The 23523-nt window shown below is 34.7% G+C and overlaps 1 protein-coding gene across 2 annotated transcripts in view; it reads left to right on the forward strand.

The window, feature by feature from the left end:
* Nucleotides 1-261: 261 nt before the first annotated feature.
* RAP1A (RAP1A, member of RAS oncogene family) overlaps nucleotides 262-23523 on the forward strand; it is a 65880-nt gene continuing 42618 nt past the window's right edge. The window contains exon 1 of one of the 2 annotated variants that reach the window (XM_046645536.1): nucleotides 262-340. Coding sequence is in view for 1 of the 2 variants with exons in the window: in XM_046645537.1 (XP_046501493.1) it covers nucleotides 327-340 (14 nt within the window). In the remaining variant the exon portion in view is untranslated. The remainder of the gene's footprint in view (nucleotides 341-23523) is intronic. The other variant, XM_046645537.1, reaches the window with a different exon arrangement.

Raw genomic sequence — 23523 nt, forward strand, 5'->3', positions numbered from 1 at the left:
ATTTTAATGTACATTTTTCTAGTTCTTTCTTTGCATGTACAGATTTTTTAATTTTTTAAAAAATTGGAATTATGCTTTTATGTAGACTGTTTTGCTCCTGCTTTTTCCTCTGAACAGGATATTAGTCTCCTGCTGTGGGACTTTCAGATTGATTCTTTATAATATTACTATTTTAAATAACACTGGGGCAAGCATTTTTGTACATGTATCTTTGATTGCATCTCTGTTTTTTTTTTCTTCCTTTAGGATAGATTCCCAGAAGTGGGATAACTGGATCAGAGGGTGGTTACCCTGTGTATAAGAGTGTGTGTCTCACTGCACCTTCAATGGCATTGAGTAGGTCAGTTTTTACAATCTTTGCCAATTTGATAGATATGTTACAATTCTTGGTTGGTAATCGCAAAATCCTCATATTAAGAATCTGTAAAATCATCATAGTGTATGATTAGTAATTTGCAGTCATCTTTGAAAAAGTCTGTTGGAATGAATTTCTTTGAAAATATTTTAGGTAAAAGAAATCTTTGTGACAAAAAAGACATTCCTTTAAATTGCAATTTGAGCGTTGTTCTTTTATTAGAAAGAAATAGCATTTTAATGTTCTCCCTTTACAAAAATGACAAACATAAGAAAGCTTATAGTATGTAGTAAGTAGAAATATTATATAAAACTAAATTATCTCAAGTAGATGAGGGAGTAGTCACAGGGTTCAAACTAAAAACAACGTAATGTTTAGAGCAGTGACTGGAGTTAGGCAGTCTAGGTTCAAATCCTTGCTTTGCCGCTTACTAAGTATGATTTCAGGCAACTTATAAGTCTATAATTTGAGGTAACTTACGAAGTATATGATTTAATGTTTTTGAACTTTGACTTTCTCATCTTTAAAAGGAGAATTATAATACTTCATAAGATTATTAGGAGGATTAGAAATGCTGTGTAAAACTGCTTGGTGCGTAGTAAAAGCTAGCTATTGTTAATTTTTTTTGGGGGGGGGCCCAGTTTTTGGGAGGTGGGGCAGGAGATATCATTTGTGTGTCCTTTTTTACACAAGTAAATGCGGAGATGCAAAAGGGCCGTGAGCAGTGGCAGCTGGAGGGGAGTGGTAGACATTCTTTGTGGTAGGAATGACATGAGCCAAGATAGAAAGTTCTAGAGGACAGGAGATTGATTTGAAGAAGCATAGGCTTGTATAATTAGAAAATATGACAAGAAGGCCGTAAAGATTGATTGGGGCTAGACTTTGGAAGTCATTAAATGTGAGGTTGAGGAGTATAGGCTTTATTTAGGAACACAGGAAGTTTTGATATGAGGAAAATGACCCGATCAGAGCATTCCTCTTTTGGAAGATGAGTTTGGCTACAGAGTACAGAATGAATTGAGGAAGAAAGAGACTGAAGACAGGGAGCCTGGAGTAATAACACGGGTAAGGCGAGATCTAAGATCTGAGAATTTAAAGGAAAAGAAGAGGGAAGGTTTTGGGGGGAATTGCTGGGAGTCACTGTTGTGAAGGTCTCTGGATCTTCAAGTGTAACCAGTTTGGAGATGAGTTGAAAAGAAAGAGTCTTGAGTCTAAGGGATAGGCTACATGGAATTAGGCAATCTCTGAGAGAAGATAGGACCTAGTACACTTTGGCTGTTGCTACCTTTTTTGAAAATTGAAGGGTAAAGGTTCGTATTATTTCATCAGTGAAAGCTTATGTTTATGCTATTTATTTGACAAATATATAGTCTCCTGCAGAAATTTTATTTATTTAGCATTTTGAATTCTTAGTTAACGGAATCCTCAGTTTTAGACATTGTATTTCTGGAGCTATTACCTTAAAATTCTTCACTGTAAGATGAAATTCTTCTGCACGTGGTCTTTCCAGCATTCATGAATGCTGCTGGACTTCAGAAACATCAGTTGTGTGAGCAGAAGTGATGAAAAGTGAAGTAGATTTCTTGTTTGTTAAGCAGCTTAGAATGTTGAGGGCAGTGAAATATGGAGCAATGAAAAATAGGAAATTGAGTATATGATCTTTAGAAAAAATAGTACTTTTAGTACTGTTCTCTCTTCCCCTTTAATTTCTTAATTAAAAAAAAAATGAGTTTTCACATGCTATTCTTGGTCGTTGTAGTACCTGGCTCTGGCTCTACTCTAATTGTACTTTCCACTTGGCTGAATAATATATGTAAGCAAGTTAAGCCTCAAGTTTGGTATTAACATTTCTTTGACTGATAAGTAAACTCACATGAGCCGTGAATTAGCTGCTCGCTGTCTTCCTTTAATATTATCAGTTGAGAAAAGAAACATCCCCCAATTTTCAATAAATAAATACAGGCTTTTGATACTTTCAAGATGTTTGCATTTTTTAAACCATTGAGTTGGGTTTTTTTTGTGTGTGAGGAAGCTTGGCCCTGAGCTAGCATCTGTGCCAGTCTTCCTCTAATTTGTATATAGGGTGCCACGACAGTGTGGCTTGATGAGTGGTGTGTAGGTCTGTGCCTGGGATCTGAACCCTCAAACCCTGGGCCGCTGAAGCCGAGCATGCAAACTGAAATACTACGACACTGGGCTGGCCCCTAAACCATTGAATTTTTATACCTTTCTTAATGTTCCTTTTAGTTTTCAAATATTGTCTAAACTCAGAAATAAAGTCCTTATTATTTTTATTCAAATCTCTTCCCTTTAAAAGTATCCTTGAGAATATTTTTAAATTAATAAGCAAATGTAGCACATAGTATTGAGGAGTGTGTTGTGTTACTTTTTACAAATACTATGCTTTTCTTATGTGAAACTCCCAAAAGCCCAGATCTGGTCAACTGAATAGTTCTGTTACTAAAGAGACTTCAGATACTCAAAACAATGATTTAATGGTGCAAATTATAAGACTCCAGTTGAGTCTATTTTGAATTGGTTTGAAGATCTTTCTGTTTGCCAACAGAAATCATAACTGCAGTCATTCTCCTAGGACTGATCATGCTTGCCCTTCCTTCCTCCTCCTCAGCCATCACTGAGAACAGGATCTTCCCTGGTTTGGGCCATTCTGGCACTCACTATGGTGGCAGCTCTGGCCTTCCCATTCTGTGTGTTTTACGTTCTTAGAAGCCTGCTTGCATCTTGGCAGAAAAATAAGTTATTAGATTGAGTGGCTAGCAGCTCATGGTATACTATTATAAGAAAATTTACAGTTTTTTAGGTCAGTAATACCTCAATAAAGCTGAAATTTTAAAAAATCATCCAACTTAAACAAAAATTCATTCAATTTTTCTATGCGGTGACATATGAAGTATGTGAAACATGAATAGATTTTCATATCCTTCTATCCCAAAGGATTGGAGTAAAAGAAAATAAAGACCACTGGCTGAGTAGAATATTGTTGTGTACATTTTTCTTCTTCTTTTTATCAAAAGAACTTTATTCCTTTTGAATCAGCAATTTTGAATGCTAAATGTAAATTCTTAACTAAGAAATCAGAGTCCTTCCCCAAAATAATCTTAAACAGTTTGGTTAGTTATCCGACAAATGTTTACTGAGTGATTATTGGATGCCTGGAACTATTCTAGGAACTAGAGGTGGAGCAGTGAATAAAACTTATCCTTTATGCCAGTGGGGTTTGGTGGTCAGGGAGAGAAACAGTACACAAACAAATAAGTGAACAAGATAATTTTGGAGTTCACAAATGCCATGAAGAAGCTATAATAGGATGAATGATAGAGAGGGATGCAAGAGTTTAGATTGAGTGTTGAGGAAAATCTCCCTGAGATGATAATATTTAATCTGAGACCCATATGACAAACAGCCGGTCACGTGACGACCTGCAAGAAGAGTGAACCAGGCTCCAGTTGATGCAAAAGCCTTAAAGTGGGAAGCAGCTACTCATGTTTGAGAAGGCCGTTGTGGGAAGCTGAGAAGAGACTGGTAAATGAGGTTGGCAAGGGACAAATTGCCTAAGTCTATGGTGGAGGGTTTGGATTTTGTTCTTATAAGTACAAAAGGAAGACACAGAATCTCAGCCTACTTTTATAGATAAATACATGTAACTTGTGAATTTGAAGATGGTGTTACTAATGATACTGGCTTAAAACAAATCAGTAGCGTAACCAATAGTTTCTCTAGATATAGAAAATTACTAACTTTATGGTACATAAATTATATTTTTCCCAGGAGTCTATAGAGATAGGAATGAATTACTTTTAGTATTGCAAAGAGCCTAGTTAAAGTTGTATGATTCGCTTAATAAATTTATACAGGTGGAATATTATGTATCTTTGCTTTGACCAATAATTATATTGACTCAGATCTTTGAGACTAGTTACCAGAAATCATTATCATACATTGTGGTGATCTGCAGGCCATTAATGAGATAAAACATTGTGCTTGCACCTCAAGGATCTAGCCTTGACTTACATTAGTTTTTATATCTGACAATTTGAGAGTTCCAATTAGCCATTATTATCTGATTAATGAAATGTCAATCCAGTTGGTAGACAGAATCTTTAAAGACAGTGGAATCCATGGAGAATAAAAGAGGTTTCTCATAGTAAGGTTGAGAACCACTGATAAATGTCCTGATCTCTAGAGGGACCTAGAGAGAGAAGGGAACTAATATTTTTTGAAGGTAGAACCCTTACATCCCGTTTAATCTGCACAGCAAATCTGTGAAATAGATATTTATTTTTTTACAGATGATGAAACTCAAAGTAATTATATAATTTATGAAAATTCACAAGCTCTAATTATAGAGGATAATGCTGACAGCACACTTCCAGAAGAAGAAATTACTGCAGTACAAAGCACAAAATAGGTGATCAATTTAAAAAAACCAACAACTCCTGAATGGTTTAAAAAGTGCAGACATCTTGAAAGTATCAAAAGCCTGTCTTTATTTTTAAAAAATTGGGGATTGCTTCTTTTCAACTGGTAATATTAAAGGAAGACAGTGAGCAGGTAATTCACGGCTCATGTGAGTTTACTTATCAGTCAAAGAAATGTTAATACCAATCTTTAGGCTTAACTTGCTTACATATATTATTCAGCCAAGTGGAAAGTACAATTTGAGTAGAGCCAGAATCAGGTACTACAATGACTAAGAATGGCATTTGCAAACTCTTTTTTTTTTTTTTTAGTTAAGAAGTTAAGGGGGAAAGGAGAGCAGTACTAAAAGTACTATTTTTTCTAAAGATCGTATACTCAATTTCCTATTTTTCATTGCTCCATATTTCACTGCCCTCAACATTCTAAACTGCTTAACAAATTTAGACTTCACTTTTCATTACTTCTGCTCACGTAACTGATGTTTCTGAACATGCAGACATAATGGATAAGTGAATGATTGAATGAATGAGTGAATGAGTAGGTGAGTGACGGAAGACTGCCTCTATCCCTTAATCCTTTCTTAAGTGCAGTACACCATTTTTCTTCTAGATGAGTCCAGAAAATTCTTCAGAACTAATTTTCACTTATCTTTTTCTCTGCAAACCTCCCACCCCTCGCAGTGAGGTTTAAGTTACTTAAAATACATCACACACCAAAAATTCTGAGGAGAGAAATAAAGACCATAAACTTGGAAAGTGTAATTTTCACTTAGATTTTAACTGAGTAGTTCATGTTTTCAGCTTTTAAAAAAAAAAATCTGCTTTAGACCATTGTGTTACTCACATTCAAGATATCCTGTTCTTTTGGTTCTGTTTGTATCTCTTAATTTCTTTTTTACCTGTTTGAAAACTTACTGTAGTTTTCTGAAGTGAGATGGTGGAACAACAGTAGTCGCAATGTTTTTGTGGCTAACATGAATTGTCCGCCTAATCTCTGAGTTTTCAGTGACTTGGGGGCACGTGTTTGTTTCTGTCTTCTGTTAGTGTATCAGGTGTGTGGTTTGTTGTTCAGAAATATGAACTGATAATTCTGGGGCATTTAATGGTCAGGGCTTAAAAAAACACATAATGGGATGTTTGTTTTTTCAACTAATGTTAATACCCAGGTGGAATAAGAGTGTGAGATCTCTGAACTGCATATTTATGAAGTTTCTAATCCTTCAAATGAATTAATATCTTAATAAATTTAAATCTAGATCCTTTTAAATGAATACGTAATAGGAATGTATAGCTAAAGGATGAGCATATGCAGATAATTGAGAGATTGAAAGAAACTGTTTTAATGGAAGGTTGTGAAACGGAAGGGATTATGATACAGGATTTACCATAGGGGAATGGATAACGTGGCAGTTGCTATGCTTGACTGTGGAAAAGAAATTTATTTTCACAAACAGAGAAATGAAATTGATGAAATGAGGGCTGTGAGGAGCTAAATTAATGTTGAACAGGTAGAAAGAACACGTTAGTTAGATATGGTGGCCTGCAGGAACCTTCAGAGAGGGTATGATAAATGTCACCATTTGTGGCAGTATTACTGCTTCGTGAAGTATGGCATCTGTCTTGTTGGTTTGAGTTGGAAATGCAGTAAACCTAGATAGAATGAAAAGGATTGTTTTTGTGAAGAAGGAACATATTTAAAATTTATTTCTAGTTGTCTGAGACTAAGGTTATGATATGACAGGTCTGTAAAAGATAACTTTATGCAATATTTTGGTTCTTGGTGTCTTCAAAGTGCTCTTTTGGTTTTTGGGGTTTTTTTTTTTTTGCTAGATTTCTGTGTGACAGCTTTTAGACTGCTCTACTGTTGTATCCTGCTGTTCTCCATTCTAATCATATAATCCGTTTAGTAATGACATACATAACCCTCTGGTATGGAATTTTCATGCTTCAGAACATTGTTTTGCATATACAGTACAAATATCAATTTGCTCTATAGATTTATATGTCTAAAATTTGATGTGGGTGAAACTTTTATATATTTGAATTATTTAAGAATATCAGATTAAGAAAAACTATGGGCAAGTCACTTTGGAAGGTGAATCTTATGTCTCAGACCCACTTTTATTTCTTTGTTTAGATTATCAGATAGTAGATTATTTTGATGGTGTTTCTGTTACATGCAAATGATGTGTGAACTTAACTCAAAATTGATCAAGTCTTATACTCTTTTAAAAGAAAGTTCCTCTGCCTTTTGAATATTGAGTTTCACACTTAGGAGAAGTCCATTGTAAAACATCCCTTTAAATTTTAAATAAATGTTTAGTAACTCCTCACTATTACTCAAATCTCATAATTTTTGCATTGGAATATGACAGCACTATAATTCAAGAACCAACCAAAATCTGCAGTTGAAATCATGGGTAGCATGGGTTTAGGTGATGTAGTCATTGTGTTCTTCCCATTACGCTTTAGACTTGGGCTACTGTCGTCAATAGAACAAGCTTGAGAGTGTGTCACCACTCAGTGCCATCTGCTTGCATGTGTGTGTAAGCAATAGGCCTTAGACACTGGATATAAAGAACCATCGCTTTGTGGTATTCTTAGCTGGCTCTGCTTAGGTTCAAGTGTATTTGGCTGAGCTTGTGTCTACAGTGAATTGTCACAGTTTTGGTCTTTTGCAACCATAACACTTCCAAAACCATGTGTTTAATGTCTTCTGCATGTTGACATACTAAAGATGGACATGTGAAGTGTTTTTAGTAGTGAGGCGTATTTAATCGGTAAAATTTTAAAGTGATTTTTTAAAAATCCTTTAAAAAGAGCTAACTGTTCATATGAAGTATCAACCATGCCCTCCCCACCTTGTGGTTAATTTTCACAGTATGACTGTTTTTTTAGTCCTATAAACCAAAGTGTTTTTGCAGAAAATCAATCATATAATTACATTTGTCTGCACTATTTTAAAAAAGTGCTCTATTGTTAAGGGAGAAAAAGCAGATTATCGTTGTTTACATAGTATGATTTCAAGTCTTATTTTTACAAAATGTCTGTTCATATGTAGTATAGGCTGAAAGGAAAATATCAAAAGGACCAGAGTTATCTTAAAGTTGGATTGTAGGTAATTTTATTTTCCTCTTTAAACCTTTTATTTTCTGAATTTTGTACATTGTTCCTATATTTTATAACCAGAAAATGAAAGTTCTAAAATGAATTAATTATAGAATGTGAAATTAAATTTAATAAAATTTTAAAGATGATTCTTAGTGGATAAAATGAGTTAAAGGCTTTACAAATAAATTAATAAACAGAATGCATTCTGAAATGGCATTATATGTAATGGGAAAATGTGTACTTTAAAACAAAAACAAGCAAAATTAGGTTTCCATTTTCTGAGTAAAGGGAGTGAGAAATGGGGAAAGTATTATACTGTTGATATCGTGACTTGTGATTCTTCTAACTTGGGTTTGCCTCATTGCATTCATTTATGTACTGTTTCATGGATAATTGTTTAATTACAAGATTTAAACTTATTTATGTAAATGATATGCCAAATCTTTCTTTGAATATTTGGTCATTTGATAATGTATTTGTGGGCAACAGGCAGAATACTCAGTGAAAGTTTGTATACTTACCAGATGTTACTTCTCCTCTTTATTTCTCAGTTTTTTCATCCGTAAAATGGAAAAAGAACAGTACTTGTTTCTTAGACTCGAGTATTAAATTTAATTATGCCTGGCACTTTAAAAAGCGCTTAAATGTTATCACCACGATTATTATTATTACTTCCACCAAAAGTTGGCATTGATATCTATAAAAAATCAGAGTAGGCGATCACTATGGACTGGAGCAGTATCTTATGCCTTCTATCCCATCTTGTGACCAATGCTGTGTATTCTCCTTTAGTTAAGTGGGGCTAGTGTCTATGCTCTTAGGTAGTTTCATTGTTTATGTATGCAATAAATCTTGGCGTTTGTGGTTTAATGTTTTAAACCCAGAGTATTTAACGTGGAAAATTTGTAATTTGGTGTAGGCAAAATTTTGAACCCTGGATATTTCAAGGCTGATGTGCCAAAAAAGTATCTTAACTAGAGAATTGAGTGTAGCTGACAGCATCTCAGTTATTATTACCCAGTTGTGACTTTTGTTCTCTACTTGCTTAATTTTCATCATGGGATTAAAAACTGTGTTCCTTTGTGAGTACTGGTGGTCTCAAAAAGCTAGTGGTTAATGCTGGTTTTTGCAGATTTAACTGAAGTGAGTTTATTTTAGTGGCAAAATTTATGAATATTCCTTATTTCTTTTATATTCTTCACAATGCTTTGTACCCGATAGAGATAATGCATAATTGGGTGTGTTTGATAGTTGGTGAAGAAATCTGAATCTTCAAGTGCCTAAAATGAAAAAGAGGAGTTTAGCAGGGATTCCTAGATTTCTGGCTCTTAGGTTATTTTTATTTTTATTACTTCAGTACATAATTTTTAAAATTTCTTAGACCACGCTAAAATATATCTGTCTGGATTTCATATTTCCATGTAGTGGTATGATGATATGTGTGCCTCATTTAGTAAAAGCCACTAGCCCCACCCATACACATATTGATTTTATTAGGTCTGCAGTGGTGCCAAGGAATCTATAGCTCACTCCTCCAGGTGACCCCAGATGATTCTGATATAGCACTTTTTCAATTTCCTTTTCTCTGTATTTTCACTTTAGTATCATATTTAAAAAATAGTCTGTATTGTATTTTTAAAGCCTCAGGAGTGTAGGAGTAAATTTTATATTTAATAATGAAAATTGTTATGCCTTAACTTTTCATTGTATGTCCCTTTTTAATTAAATGTACCTATATTACTTATTCAAACTCGAGTAATACCAAATTCATTGTAGAAAAAATGACAAAGTACCAATGAGGCAATGTTTCTCACCCTTTTTATCATCACTCCCTCCCTTGCCCCACCTTCTTAGATATTTTTTCCTAATTGTCCCCCTCATGAAATTTTAATACCACAGATATACTGTGTATTTGTTTATGTATTGTATGTTTATCTGTGCTTTATACGCTAAAAGAGTAAGATTTTCTTTTGCCCCTGAAGAGCCAATTTTCACCCCTTGGGTGCAATATTGCCCCTGTTGAGAATGCATGTATAAACTAAAAGAAAAAGCACCCTTAATTTTACCCTCCAAACTAACATTTTGGTATACATCTTTCCCAATGGTTTTCAGTGCATATGTATTTTTTCTTTAAGAAAAATGAGATCGTATGCATAATATTTAATGCTCCCTTTTTAATATTGTGAATTTTTCATGAAAAATGAATATATTTTAATAGTATATCTAATGGATAAATAGTATCAATACATACTATTCCATTATGTGGACTTGCCATCATTTCTTTAAATGATTCCCTGTAGTTTTCTGTTTTTTATTATAAAAGCTTTGCTTTGAATATCATTGTAGTTGAATTTTCCCATGCAGTCTTAATTATTTCCTTAGGATAAATTCCAAGAAGTGGAATTATTCTGTACATTTTAATATTTTTGGTGTGTGTAACTTAGAAAGTGAAAGTCCCTTTCCCCAAAGGCAGCCACCATTAAGGTGTGTATTTGTCGAGGTTTTTCCTGTGTGTGTCCTAACATAAATAGTTTTATTTAACTGTCTATCTTTTAAAAAAGAAGAATAGATTGAACCTTAACTAAGACAGCTTGCTTTTTTGCCTAAGGTATTTTGGTCACCTTTTCATACCACTATATGTAGTTCTACCTCATTCTTCTTAACAATATCCTGCTGTATTAATGGACAATAATTTATCCATTCTTCTGTTGACGGACCTTTTGTTTCCTGGTTTTTGTTGTTTTGGCATACATCTTAGTTTGCTTGTATTTTTCTGTATCATAAATTCCCATTTGTGGTGGAATTGGTGAATCATTTAAGAATTGAAAGTACTTTATATAGTTGAGTCTTTTTTTTTTAGGCTTTCTCTTTATCTTTCCTTTATTTGCCTACTCTGATGTTGGTACTAGATTTTAATTACTTTAACTTTAACTTTATGGTGTACTTTTATATCTTGAAATATAAAATGTTCTATTAAATAGGCAATGTACCTGTATATTTTTCAGATTACGAGTTACAGTTTGTTTGCCTAGGTTTGTTTTTTTTTTAAAGACAAGTGTGTGTATTTTAACTAGTCTAGAATAATACAGATTTTTGAGGATTTACGTTTTCACACTTGAGAACTTTCAGTGCCTGGCAGTAATTCAGAACTCTGAAAGCACCTCTAAGTTGCAAAGTGAACAAACACACTGTTGAGCTGTGAGCTTTCTGGGAATACCGGAACCACAACATTTCTGTCAAATGTGCCTTTTAATCTTTGGTTTATTGATTGAAGTATCTTAGACATAATACTCTCTCCGCTATCTTTTATTCCCTTTGAAAGGAGATATATTGTCTCTCTCTTTTTCACATTTCTGGTAATGTACTTAATTTAGATATCTCATACCATGCTGTTTCTGCTTATTTTTGTAGTGTTCCTGTAGTTATGTATTGTCTTCAGAATTATTCATTTTTATGAGGTTTAGTGTCTGATAAAGTTAAAAGTAGATCAGATAGATACTATGTTAGGTAACACTTTTGTGAAGCAGTGCTCGACTTTTTACAGAATCTTAATTTGATTAATGTTTTTGCTGGATCCAAGCAGATTTCTTTATGGGAAAACACTAAACATTGCAAAGGAATTATGCTTTGGTTTTCAAAGTAGAAATATTTTTAGTTTTTTTTTTTTTTTTTAAAAAGCACTAGTTTTTTCTGCAGCAGTTTCTCTTTTAAATTTAAATGAAACTGCTCACACCATTACTAAAATCTTTAAATGTTGATTCTGGCCCTACTAACTGTGATACTGTCTGTGAACTAACTTTCTTTTTTAGGACACACTCTCGAGTGAGATTTTCAAATGCTCTTTGTGTTCTGGAAGAGTTAGTTTACCTTTGTACTGAAACATTTCTCCTGAGAGTACTGCGCTCGCCACTAGAATGAAGATTAATCACAATAAATGATATTCAATACATAGGCAGTTCAGACAAGACTTCTCAGTGTAGCTTCTCTTGCAGCTGAGTTGTCATCACAGCTAGCTTAGGCTCGTTACAGAAGGTCACCTTGCTGTGGGTCATGGTTCTACATCCAGCAAAGTGAAAAACCACATGTTTTCCCTCATGGCAGTAGTCTTTTTTTGCATGGTATGTTTAAAAAAATTAACATCTCAAATGTGATTTTGTCTCTTGAATTCTTTGGTGTAAGATTTAACTTAAACCACTCTGAATGCACATGAGGCTGGGTCCTTTACTCAGAATCACAGCAGCAAGCAGATGACAACCCCATGCTTGAGCCTTAACTCATTATCACTTCAGACCTCTGGCCAAGCTTGTGTGATGGCTTGGAGACTGCCCTGCCACTCCCGTTGCCCACTTCTTTGTTTTCTGAAGCCTGAAGCCATATCAGAAACTTCAGATTCATTTAAATGAATAGTCCATATAAGGAAGATTTTTGATTTTAACTAAATATTATGTGAGATTATAAATGATTATAAAAATTAGAATATGTGATAGACATTGTATTTGTAAAACTTCAAAATATTTCCATTTCATTATTTCTCATTGTTTAAAATATTTTCCCCTCACATAAATGATAAATTAGAACTAGTAAGGCTTTAATTAGTAATAGCCATCTGGTGGCAAAGATTCTTTAATAGGTGTGTTAGAGTGTACCTCTCCATTGCGCACAGAAGGTGGGAGATTTTATATTTTGTGCTCTGACGAAAAGTAAACTGCTTTTCAGGAAAACCTTGAGTAATTTTTACTAGGTCTTTATATAATTATTTTCCTATTCAAAGTATAATTAAAGTAATCCTTGAACATCCTTTTAGTCACACTGTTTTTTAAAAATTCATTAATTTTTAATACATTATACAAAGAAATACATTATAAAAAGAAATACAAGTAATAACAACTACAGATCAAGGAAAAAATACAGATGAAGTAAAAATAGTAGTTATCAGTTTGCTATGTATCCCTACAGAAATTTCCTGTGTGAACATACAAACATGCATATATAGAAATACTTAGTTTTGTTTTCATACCTTTTTTTTTTTTTAAGTTTTCAGATGTAGAGGTGAGACATGAAGACTAGAAATGTTCTTTACTAGCATGCTGTGGTACTAAATAAAAATTTATTTAAAATTTAAAATTTATTTAAAATATTTATTTAAAAATGTGGTACTAAAAGAAAAAGACAAGTTTTGTCAAGTTCCCCCATCTCTACCCTTTCTCCTCCCCTCACCTGTACTCTTTTCTTTTAATCACTACTCTTCTTGAAAGGAGAGTAGTGTGATGGGTCTCAACCCTGGCTTGGTCATACATTAGAATTAACTGAGGAGCTTTGAGAAATATCCACAACCTGGCTTCACCATCCAGGGATTCTTATTTAATTGGTCTTGATGAGGCAAGACATGTGGGAGGAGAACATGCTTTATCTTAGCCTGCGTATAGAAGCTTGCCTGAGCTTCTGAGTTCACCTCTGGTTTGGGGGAAGTCAATGAGTGAACCCAAGGGGGCATATTCCTCAGTTTCCTGCCTTTAAGAAGGGAGATAAGCATAGGTCTTCATAATACCTCAAGTTCTCCAAGGAATGCATAGCCACCAACTTCCTCATTTATTCCAGTATTGGTTCACCTGCAGAGTTTGTAATACTTTATTTCTAAGGAAAATCAACATCATTTATGCAATGCAGATTAGATAGACAAGGAGATAAAGTGATAAAGCAGTATGGTGTTGTGGTTAACCACACAGATGCTAAAGCCAAACTGCCTGGGTTGTAATCCTGGTTCTGTTAATTTATGTCTATTAAGCTTAGGCAAGTTTGTTTTAGCCTCTCTGCCTCATCTATAAAATGGGGATAATAGTCTCCACCTCATAGGAATGTTGTGAGGCTTAAAAATATTAATACATGTAAAGTGCTCAAAACAGTATTTTATACATGGTAAGTACTCAATAAATAATAGTTACAATTAATTTATTCCTTTTCTTGTACCCTCTTTTCTAAAATTTCCTACCCTTTTCTTGCCCATTCCTCCTGAAGATAAGTTAGTGCTTTCTCTGATAAACTAGAGTAGGGGTCAGCAAACGTTTTGCTGTAATGGGCCAGATAATAAATGTTTTAGGTGTTTATGGCCATATGGTCTCTGTTGCAATACTCAATTCTGCTTTTGTAGGGTAAAAGCAGCCATAGGCCATATGTAAACAAATGAGCATTGTCTGTGTCCCCTTTATTTATGGACACTGAAATTTGAATTTCATATAATTTTCATGTGTCACAAGGTATTTTTTCTTTGCATTTTTTTTAAAGATTGGCACCTGAGCTAACATCTCTTGCCAATCTTCTTTTTTTTTCCCTTCTTCTCCTGGAATCCCTTCAGTACATAGTTGTATTTTCTAGTTGTAAGGTCCTTCTGGTTGTGCACTTTTTTCCTTTTGATTTAAAAAATCATTTGGGAATGTAAAAACCATTCTTAGTTTACAGGTCACACAAAAATAGGCAGTGGACCAGATTTGGCCTGCAGGTCATAGTTTGCTGATCCCTTAACTCTAGAGTAAGGGAACCGGCACATTCTGACAGCTGTTTTAGACACCTTTCTTTCTGAAGCATGCCTTCATTTTATTTCCCTGTACTTTGGAGGAATCTGTAAAATTAGTTTTGTTGCCATCAGGTTTAGAATTCAAAAATTCTGCTCACAGCTTTCATCTTAAACTGTTAGCACATGTGTGAAACAGTGACCTCTCCTCAAACAGTGACATATATAACTGTATTTAGGGTTGTTTGGTTGCAAGCAACAGAAACAGACTTTGTCTTGTTCTCAGCACGAGTATATAGTAGGTGTTTGTATTAGTCAGGGTTCTCCAAAGAAACAGACCAGTAGGATGCACACGCACATGCACACACACACATTATACATTTACATTTTATATATAGATATATGTATGTGTGTACATTTATATATATATATAGAGAGAGAGAGAGAGGGGTGCAGAATTTCTTCAGTGAAACCTCAGTTTTTTTCCCTAAGGGCTTTCAGCTGATTGGATGAGCCCTCCCACGTTATTGATAATTTCCTTAACTTAAAGTCAACTGATTGTAGATGTTAACCACATTTACAAAATACCTTCACAGCAGCACCTAGATTAGTGTTTGTTTGAATAACTGGGTACTAAAGCCTAGCCAAGTTGACACATACAACTAACCATCACATAGTTTAGTAAATATTTTTCCAATGAAAGGATGAACAAATGGCTGAAATGGTTAAGAAGAAAAAAGATGTTTATTTGAAGGATGTTGAATAACAGAATTTAACAAATGAGCATGCAAGCCTCAGGAAGCCCCAAGAAGCACCAGGGCAGTTTGCAGGGATCAGGACCTAGGTAGCAGAAATACACAGTCTTTAGTATACCAGAGTCAGAATGAATCAGCTCTAACCATTTTCTCTCTTCACATCATTATGCTCAAGATTCAGCTTCTTAGGACATTCAGCCTGATTGACCTAGCTTGAATTTGGGTGAGATTTCTCCCCTGCCCGTGGAGGGTGGGACATCTTGATTGACATTCCCACCAAAACTTCATTAAGGGAGACAAGGCTTATTTCCCAATAGAGAGTCAGGATGCTTTTACCAAAAGAAGGAGGGAGGGATGCTAGACATGCAAAAGTAACAGATGTCCACTTCACCAACTCCTGGTAACTGCCCACATAGAGGGACAGCTGGTGAGGCTGACATGGACCAGGGCCAGATCATGGAGAACTTTACACACCCTAATAATGAGCTTGGGCCTTATCTTCTAGAATAATAAACCTTTTTGGGGTCATAGACCCTGCTGAGAATTTGAGATTTTTGGACCAAATTTTGGGCCCTCCTCTTCTCTCCAGAAAATTATACTTTAAAAGAGGTTTGTTTTTATTTTGCATAGCAAACAATTTGTTTCAAGAGATTCTTGTACCTTCTAAAGTACATCCATGGTTGGTGGGAAGAAGGGCTAGTCTCTTAACCTAAAAGGTTAAGAACTCATAGGAAGAGGGTGGTATATGCTACTTAAGGATTTTAGACAGGGGAACCACAGTAGAGTTTCATCTTAACTAAGTCATTAAGTTGTATTGGAGGGTGGATTCGAGGGTTGTAAGTCTGGAGACTGAAAAACAATCGCAATATTCTATCTCCTTTCTTGGCTTCTGATATTTGCATTTTCTTGATTCTCCTTAATCTCTGATTTCTCTTAGAAGGATTTGGGTAAAAGATGATGAGAGCCTTCATTAACACAGTGGTAGTAGGGATGAAAAGGATAAACAATTTTAAGAAATATTTAGGAGAGAAAATTCACAAAACTAGCTTGGCTGTTGATTGTATATAGGGAACAGAGTCAGGTATGGTTTGTATTGCATGACAGAATTACAGAGGGAATTAGTAGAGGGAAAATGGAAGGGTTGCCCTTAAATGTGAGGAGGGACAACTTCATCCTCTGAGTAGGACTTGAGGAAAAAAGATGTTGGTGACTGGATTTGATAAATTTTTCAAAGAGGGGAAGGAAGGAGGGAAGAAGTGGAGCAAAGATTGGTAAAAGGATTGATGTGTAGTACTGAGGGCCCACGTGAAGTTTCAGACTAGGAATTTGTAGTCGTGACGTTAGTTGCTTAGTGGTATTTTCTCCAGCAATGGAGAAAGGTTTTAAGATTCATTCATGGTTGATGTATTCTGGCTGATTTAGAGGGAAACACAGGAATACGTGGAGTAGAGGGGGCTAGCAAAGAATAACTCAAAGATGGTAATGATAAAGAGCAAAATTTATAGAGTCCTTATTCTGTCCTAGACATATTTACAAGTGTTCTTTAAAAATACTGACTCATTTACTCAACCCTGTGAAGTAGGCACTATTATCCCCATGATGAAACTGAGGCACAGAGGGGTTAAGAGATTGCCTATCATTACTGAGTAAGTAAGTGGCAGAGCTGGACTTCAAACCCAGGAAGTTAGGTTTCAAAGTCTCTGTTTAGCTACTAAGCTACACTGACGATTACCGTTGGAGCCGGAGTTTAGGAGGGAAAGAGAGGAAATGATAAGCTGGGAGGCGATGAAGGGATCAAAGTATGTGAAGTTTCAATGAAGTGGGAAACCTGTGCTGTGGGATTTTCCTCAAATTACACACACAAACACGGCCAGGTATTGAAAAAAAGGAAATTAATTTAGACTATTACTAATAGTTCTTAATGATCAGGAACTTTTTTCATGAGTCCTATTAGGACTGTACAATTCTTTTGCTCCATTTTCGTGTGTTGATCCTAAAGTATTCCTGTAAAAGTGAACCTTTCTGTTTCCTTTTGTATGTTCCACCATCCTAGTTGTGACGGAACCCCTAGTAAACGACCAGATTTTTCCTACTCTTTCTCTTTTCTCTCATAACATATTAATTTGGCAAGCTGTTTCATTTTAGTGTGTTTGTATCCACTAGTAGCCTTCTGCCCATGTAGTCAGGGGTCCTTGCTGGTTAGAGCTAGAGATGTTATGTAATTTGGAGAGACAGCATGTGTCTCTATCTTTAGTTCTCCATCAGATTTCCCTTTCTTTCCTTTTTTTTTAAACTTGGTGCCCAATTTGTAGATAAATTTCAGCAAATGCAGACTAAGAGAATAAAAAATGAGTGCATCTCTCAGAGTGGAGCCACCTTCTCAACACAGAATTAGCTTGCTTTTCAGAAAATGTTTGGCTTTTTCCAACAGTTTTTGTTACCCAGTGGCTATACGATTGATAAATTAATCAAACTAACACTTTGAGAAAAGGAGTTATAGTATTTTTTTTTTCATGTTAAATTTGGGTAACTGGTTTTATTTTCCTTTAGCTACTGTTGCCTCATATCCTTGGTAGATAAACATAATAGGTATTTGTGATATTAGGGACCAGTATAATATTCTTTTTCTGTATTAATCTAGATATCAAGGTCGGTTTGAGTTTGCTGTGCTCAGTATGCCTTATGGATTGATTTGGGCTAATATTTCAATTATTTGGTCCTGTCCACTTAACGGCATTGCTAGAAACGGGGCTGTAGACCGAATACATGTTAAGATTATAGCTTCTAGAAAATATAATCATAGCTGTTTAATTGTAGTATCTCACTTTGACTCTTAGGGCTTTAGTAATACTTAAGGTATCTGTTGTATTCAGGTGGTTTTTGATTTGACTGTAAATACTTTTTCTGAGTTAACAAGCTTAGTCCAAATCTAGGCCTCAAAGTAAGCTGTTGGTATGGTTGTAGAGAATTTTAATACTTATTTCTTATTGATTGATGTCTTTTAACTAATGTGGTGTTATTTAAATTGGTAAATCGTTTGTTATACTATAACAGCAAAAGATTGTGGCAATTAATTTTTGAAGAACCTTGAGAATTATGTGAGTCCAAAAGTGTTAGACTCAAGTACAGTGTTAAGAGTGATAATTTCGTCATTTGTTTGTATGTAGCATTTTCAAATTTCACAATTTGTTTATGCTATTGCTGTGTTACTTCATACACGCCAAAGGATTAAGATGGGTAAACCCATCTTACTGAGAAATTTCTCCTTATCAGTGTGAATGTGTGTGAATGTTGTAGATAACAGTATCAGTCTTTTAGTCTGCACTGTATTGCGAATTCTACTCTTCAGTGAAAATAACTGGTATACTTGGTGTCTAGAACTAATTCTACATGGAAAGCCCTCTGTAATCATTTTATTTTCAAATGTTTTATAACACAGTCACTGCTCAACTGTGATATAGTTTCCATTTATTTGTCTTTTGTGTGTATGGTTGCTTAGAAGTTTTATCATACATCCTGGGAATATTTCTTTCATGACAGTTTAAAGATTGTTCTCATATTCCCCCATTTTATTTTTGTAATTTTAATTATTTTATTAAATGTTATTTCTTTGTAGCCCTTTTAGTATCTGTAAATGTTTTCATGTTTGTGACCCTTGGTCACTTCCCTTCAACATATTGATGTCAAATTCAAGATTTTGAGGTTTTCCTCTCATACCATATTGTTTAGATAAAAGAAAGATACAATTCATTCAGACATAACTTTAAAAAAAATAGAGTTAGATACTGTTATTAAAAAACTATTTTCCAGAATTAATATTCTTTCTAGTCAGAATTTTTCCAGCAGAAATGCTGTACTCAAAAGTAATTCTCATAGTTAAAAGTATTTTAAAGCTTTGATCAGAATTGCATTTTCAAAGAGACTCTTATAATATGTTGGTTTCTGCACATATGCAACCTCATTATGTATAGGCCTTGTACTGATGTATATACATAAGTAAAAGTGGGAGTAGGAAAAGTGGAATTGGTGGGGTCAGGTCCTGTGGCCAAGCAGTTAAGTTTGTGCACTCCGCTTCAGTGGCCCAGGGTTCCCTGGTTCTGATCCTGGGCACAGACCTACACACTGCTCATCAGGCCTTGCTGTGGTGACATCCCACATAGAAGAACTAGAACGACTTACAACTAGGATATACAACTATGTACTGGGGCTTTAGGGAGGGGAAAAAAAAGAGGAAGATCGGCAACAGATGTTAGCTCAGGACCAATCTTCCTCACCAAAAAAATCATACTTTAAAAAAGGAAAAGAAAAGAAAGGTGGAAGTGGGATTAGTTGTTTATGTTGATGAAAGTGGGTGGACCTGGATGATTACAAATATTTCCTGGTTATTATTTCTGCCAACAAACAGTATTTCAAGTGTTTAATGTACTCCTACTCTGCAGCAAGTACTCTAGCACATTTTCAACCACAGTGACTGTAGACTTAAAGTCATTGGAATGGGCTTTCCTTAAAATAATTCATCCACTGTGAACAAAGAAACCTACTGAAACAAGGCTTAATTTTGAACTTAAAAAAATTAGAAGCCAGTATTAGAATGAGTATATGTAGGATATGTTATCTCAGCCCTTCATCTGTTACCCTATTTTGTTTATGTGGTCTTCTGGTCATTAACTACTTTTTATCAGTTTCCTAGTAGTTGAATATGGAAAGAAAATGAGATGAAACACACATCTGGAAAATCTGCCCTTTTCTTGGATTTTGTTTTTGTTTTGCTTTGACTATAGAAAATGAAGTCTGATAAACACAATTTAGGAAGACAGAATAGAGTTTAAGAATAGGTTAAGAATGTGGGCACTGCAGTCAATATAGGCAACGTGCCTATATTCTGATCCAGCTATGCAAATTACTATCTGTGACCTGTGGTTAAATAGTTTTCTTAGGCTCACTTTCTTTAGCTATAAAATATGAATGATAATAATACTCCTGCCTTATGGTCATGAAAACCAAATGGTATGGTCCATATAAAATGCCTAGCACAGAATATTAGATATTATCGTTGCTTTATTATCCCTTCTTTTCTGTACGTCAGAACTTTGCTGCTGATTCTGACTTTATTTTTGAAGTTACGGTTTGGTTTCCATTGAATTTTTAGCAGGCAGTTTAGTGTTTAAAAGAATATTTAGTACATTATTCCTGTTAGCTAGAATAAGCTAAAGAATATGCAAAAGAATGAATGTTGTCTTAGATTCTTAAGACTTGAGGAACCTGTCTGAATGCTTTTACGCACTTGATTAACCTTTATGCCATTCAGAATATGAGACCAGTTTGTGCTGGTGGCCATTCCTCTGTTAGAAAGCCTCAAAAAAGAATCACTGGAGTGTTCGTTGATGTCATTAGGACTATTAGGAAAAATATTTGTTGTAACTATGAAGAACCAGAGAACTCTTGTTTATGCTTATTTTAACAGTGAAAACTTGGTTTTGGTTTAGAATTCTTCTAACAGTATATGAGTAATATTATTTGTAGAATGCTTTTTGAAAACTTCTATAAACTTTGTCTCATTTGATCTTCACAATTCTGTGAAAAAGGTAGGACAGATGGAATCATTCCTACTTTTAAAGATGAGAAATCTGGGCTTTGAAGAAGTTCAGTGACTTGCCCAGAGATAAATAGCTAGTTAGGCCTGCTATCTCTTATGTTACTTTTCATTCTACTGTATCAAAGAGCTTCTATGTAGAATCAATTCCCCCTATCTGATCAACCTATAATTTCCAGGATGCAAAACGCAAATTTTTGAAATTACAGGCTTTTCATATTTGTCAGAAGTAAGTACCTTTTGTTTGATTTTTTTTTCAAGTTAGAGGAACAGATAATCAAGGTCTGCTATGGTATATTACTCTTAATTTTAATCTTATTTGTAGCTTTAGAAATACTTGATTCAGAAGTATGTCCTTAAAATTCGTTTGGTGCTAAAAAGTTATTTTAATAAGTTAATTGACTCTAAATATAATTTTGATTTAAAGGCCATTATGGAAAAATTTTTCCTCTGATTCTTACGATATTCATAGTCAAACTGCCCCATTTCAAAAGAAAAATGACTTGACATTTAGCAGTCATTTAAAAAACTAGTATGCTTTATTTGCATTGTGTAAATACCTGTGGGAAGTTACATATATTTTTTTTAATTTGGGACTTTTTTTGTGCAAAAAGTTCAGTTCAAGTATTTTTAAAATCTCTACTCTTGTATTCATGAGCTCTGTGCTAGTCGCTGTGAAGGAATACAAAATAGTCCTTACCTTGCTTTCAATAAAGTTGACATTGATAGAGACGGCAAAGCTAGTTATGAGACAATCACACTAGAGGTTGCCAAACTACAGTCTAAGGTCTGTTTTTGTACTGGTCTCAAGCTAACAGTGGCTTTTGCTTTTGTTGTTTAAAAAACAAACAAACAAAAAATAGAGGAAGATATGTAACAGGCCATGTGTGCCCCACAAAGCATAAAATATTTACTCTCTGGCTCTTTGTAGAAAAAGTTTGAGAGGAGGAATTATAGAAATATGTATCACATAACACGTACCAGAGACATTAGGGAAGGCAGATTGAAACCAAAATGAGATACTCTTTCACACCCATGAGGATAACTGTATTCAAAAATGGACAATAAGAAGTGTTGGCAAGGATGTGGAGAGATTGGAACTCTCATACATTGCTGGTGGGAATGTAAAATGGTGTAGCTGCTGTAGAAAATATTTTGGCAGTTCCTCAAAAAGTTAAACATAGAGTTGCCATGTGACCCAGTAATTCCACTCCTACGTATATACCCAAGGGAAAACATATTTTCACATAAAAACTTGTACATTATGTTCATAACAATGTCCATCAATGATGAATGGATAAACAAAATGTGGTGTAGCCATACAACGGAATATTATTCAGCCATAAAAAGAAATGAAGAACTGATACGTGGTACAACATGGATGTACCTTGAAAAACATTATTGTAAGTGAAAAGAAGCCAGACACAAAAGGTCACATACTCTATTATTCCATTTATAGAAATGTCTAGAATAGTCAAATCCATAGAGATAGAAAATAGATTAGTGTTTGCCAGAGGACAGGGAAGGGCGAATTGGGGAATGACTGCTGATGGTATGGAGTTTCTTTTTAGGGGAATGAAAATGTTCTGGGAATTAGATAGTGGTGATGGTTGTACAGCCTTGTGAATATAATTTAAACCATTGAACTGTACACTTTAAAATGATGAATTTTATGGTATTTGAATTATGTCTCAACAGAAGAAAATATAACCAGAGACTAAGTCGTTTTTATGAAAGAAGTAATGAGAGGTCAGGTAAAGAAGAGACCAGAGGCATGAATGTAGCTTTGAAGTTGGGACTTGAAATGTACCACCGAAGGACATGAAGGATTTGGATAGAAAAGGAAGTGGGTATGGCATTGCAGATCTTAGGAAGGCGTATAAACCAAGATAGTGGTGTTTGACAGAAGAGGAAGAAGTGGGAAGACATAAGAGGAAGAAAGACGAGCTGAGTCTCTTTTTTTCATGGGGCTTCTAAACTGGCATATTTAACTGATTTGGCCTGCGAAGGATCATGTTTTGCACTATCATTTTCATGAAATATGTTGTATATTCTTCTAGCCTAAGGCAGGAATTTTTTATTCCAGCCAGGAAGCAGAAGCCTTAAGGGCTGTCTGCCACAGTACTTTTAACAGTTACTATAAGGATTCTAGTTCTCAGTAGTATATGTTTTGAGGAATTTCTTACCATATTTTTTATTTTGTTTTCTTTTTAACCAATTTTAACTCATACAAAGTATCTGATTTTTTTTGTTTTCATTTAGAACAAAAATGCTTAATAATACTGTTTTATACTTGCCACTGTATATAGTTCTTTCATGTGTATTGCCTCATTTAATCCTCTTTCCATACCTGTGAAATAGTTGGTATCGTTCTCATTTTAAAGATGAAAGAGGCCATATAATAGAGTGACTTGGAGCCAGGGTCGGAGCCCTGGAGGTGGGAGGCCTGGGTTCAAATCCTGGTTTTTCCATTTACTAATTGTGTGTGAGTTTTTTAACCTCTCTAGGTTATATGTGTGTAAAGTGATGATTATGATATCATAGAATTGTATTTAAATTAGTTCACAAAGGTAAAATTCTTAGAATCATGCTGGGCACATAGTAAGCCCTCAATAAGTGCTGTGTTGTTAGATCATGAGAATTGAGTAAGGTTAAAAAGTTCAGTCTTCTAGCTGATATTTGGTAGAGCCAGCACTCAGTTACAGGTGTTCTGAAGCCAAGTCCTGTTTTCTTTTGCTTTTACCAGATTTTATTATATGCTT

The sequence above is a fragment of the Equus quagga genome, chromosome 18, assembly GCF_021613505.1.
Source record: "Equus quagga isolate Etosha38 chromosome 18, UCLA_HA_Equagga_1.0, whole genome shotgun sequence".
Taxonomy (NCBI): Eukaryota; Metazoa; Chordata; class Mammalia; order Perissodactyla; family Equidae; genus Equus; species Equus quagga.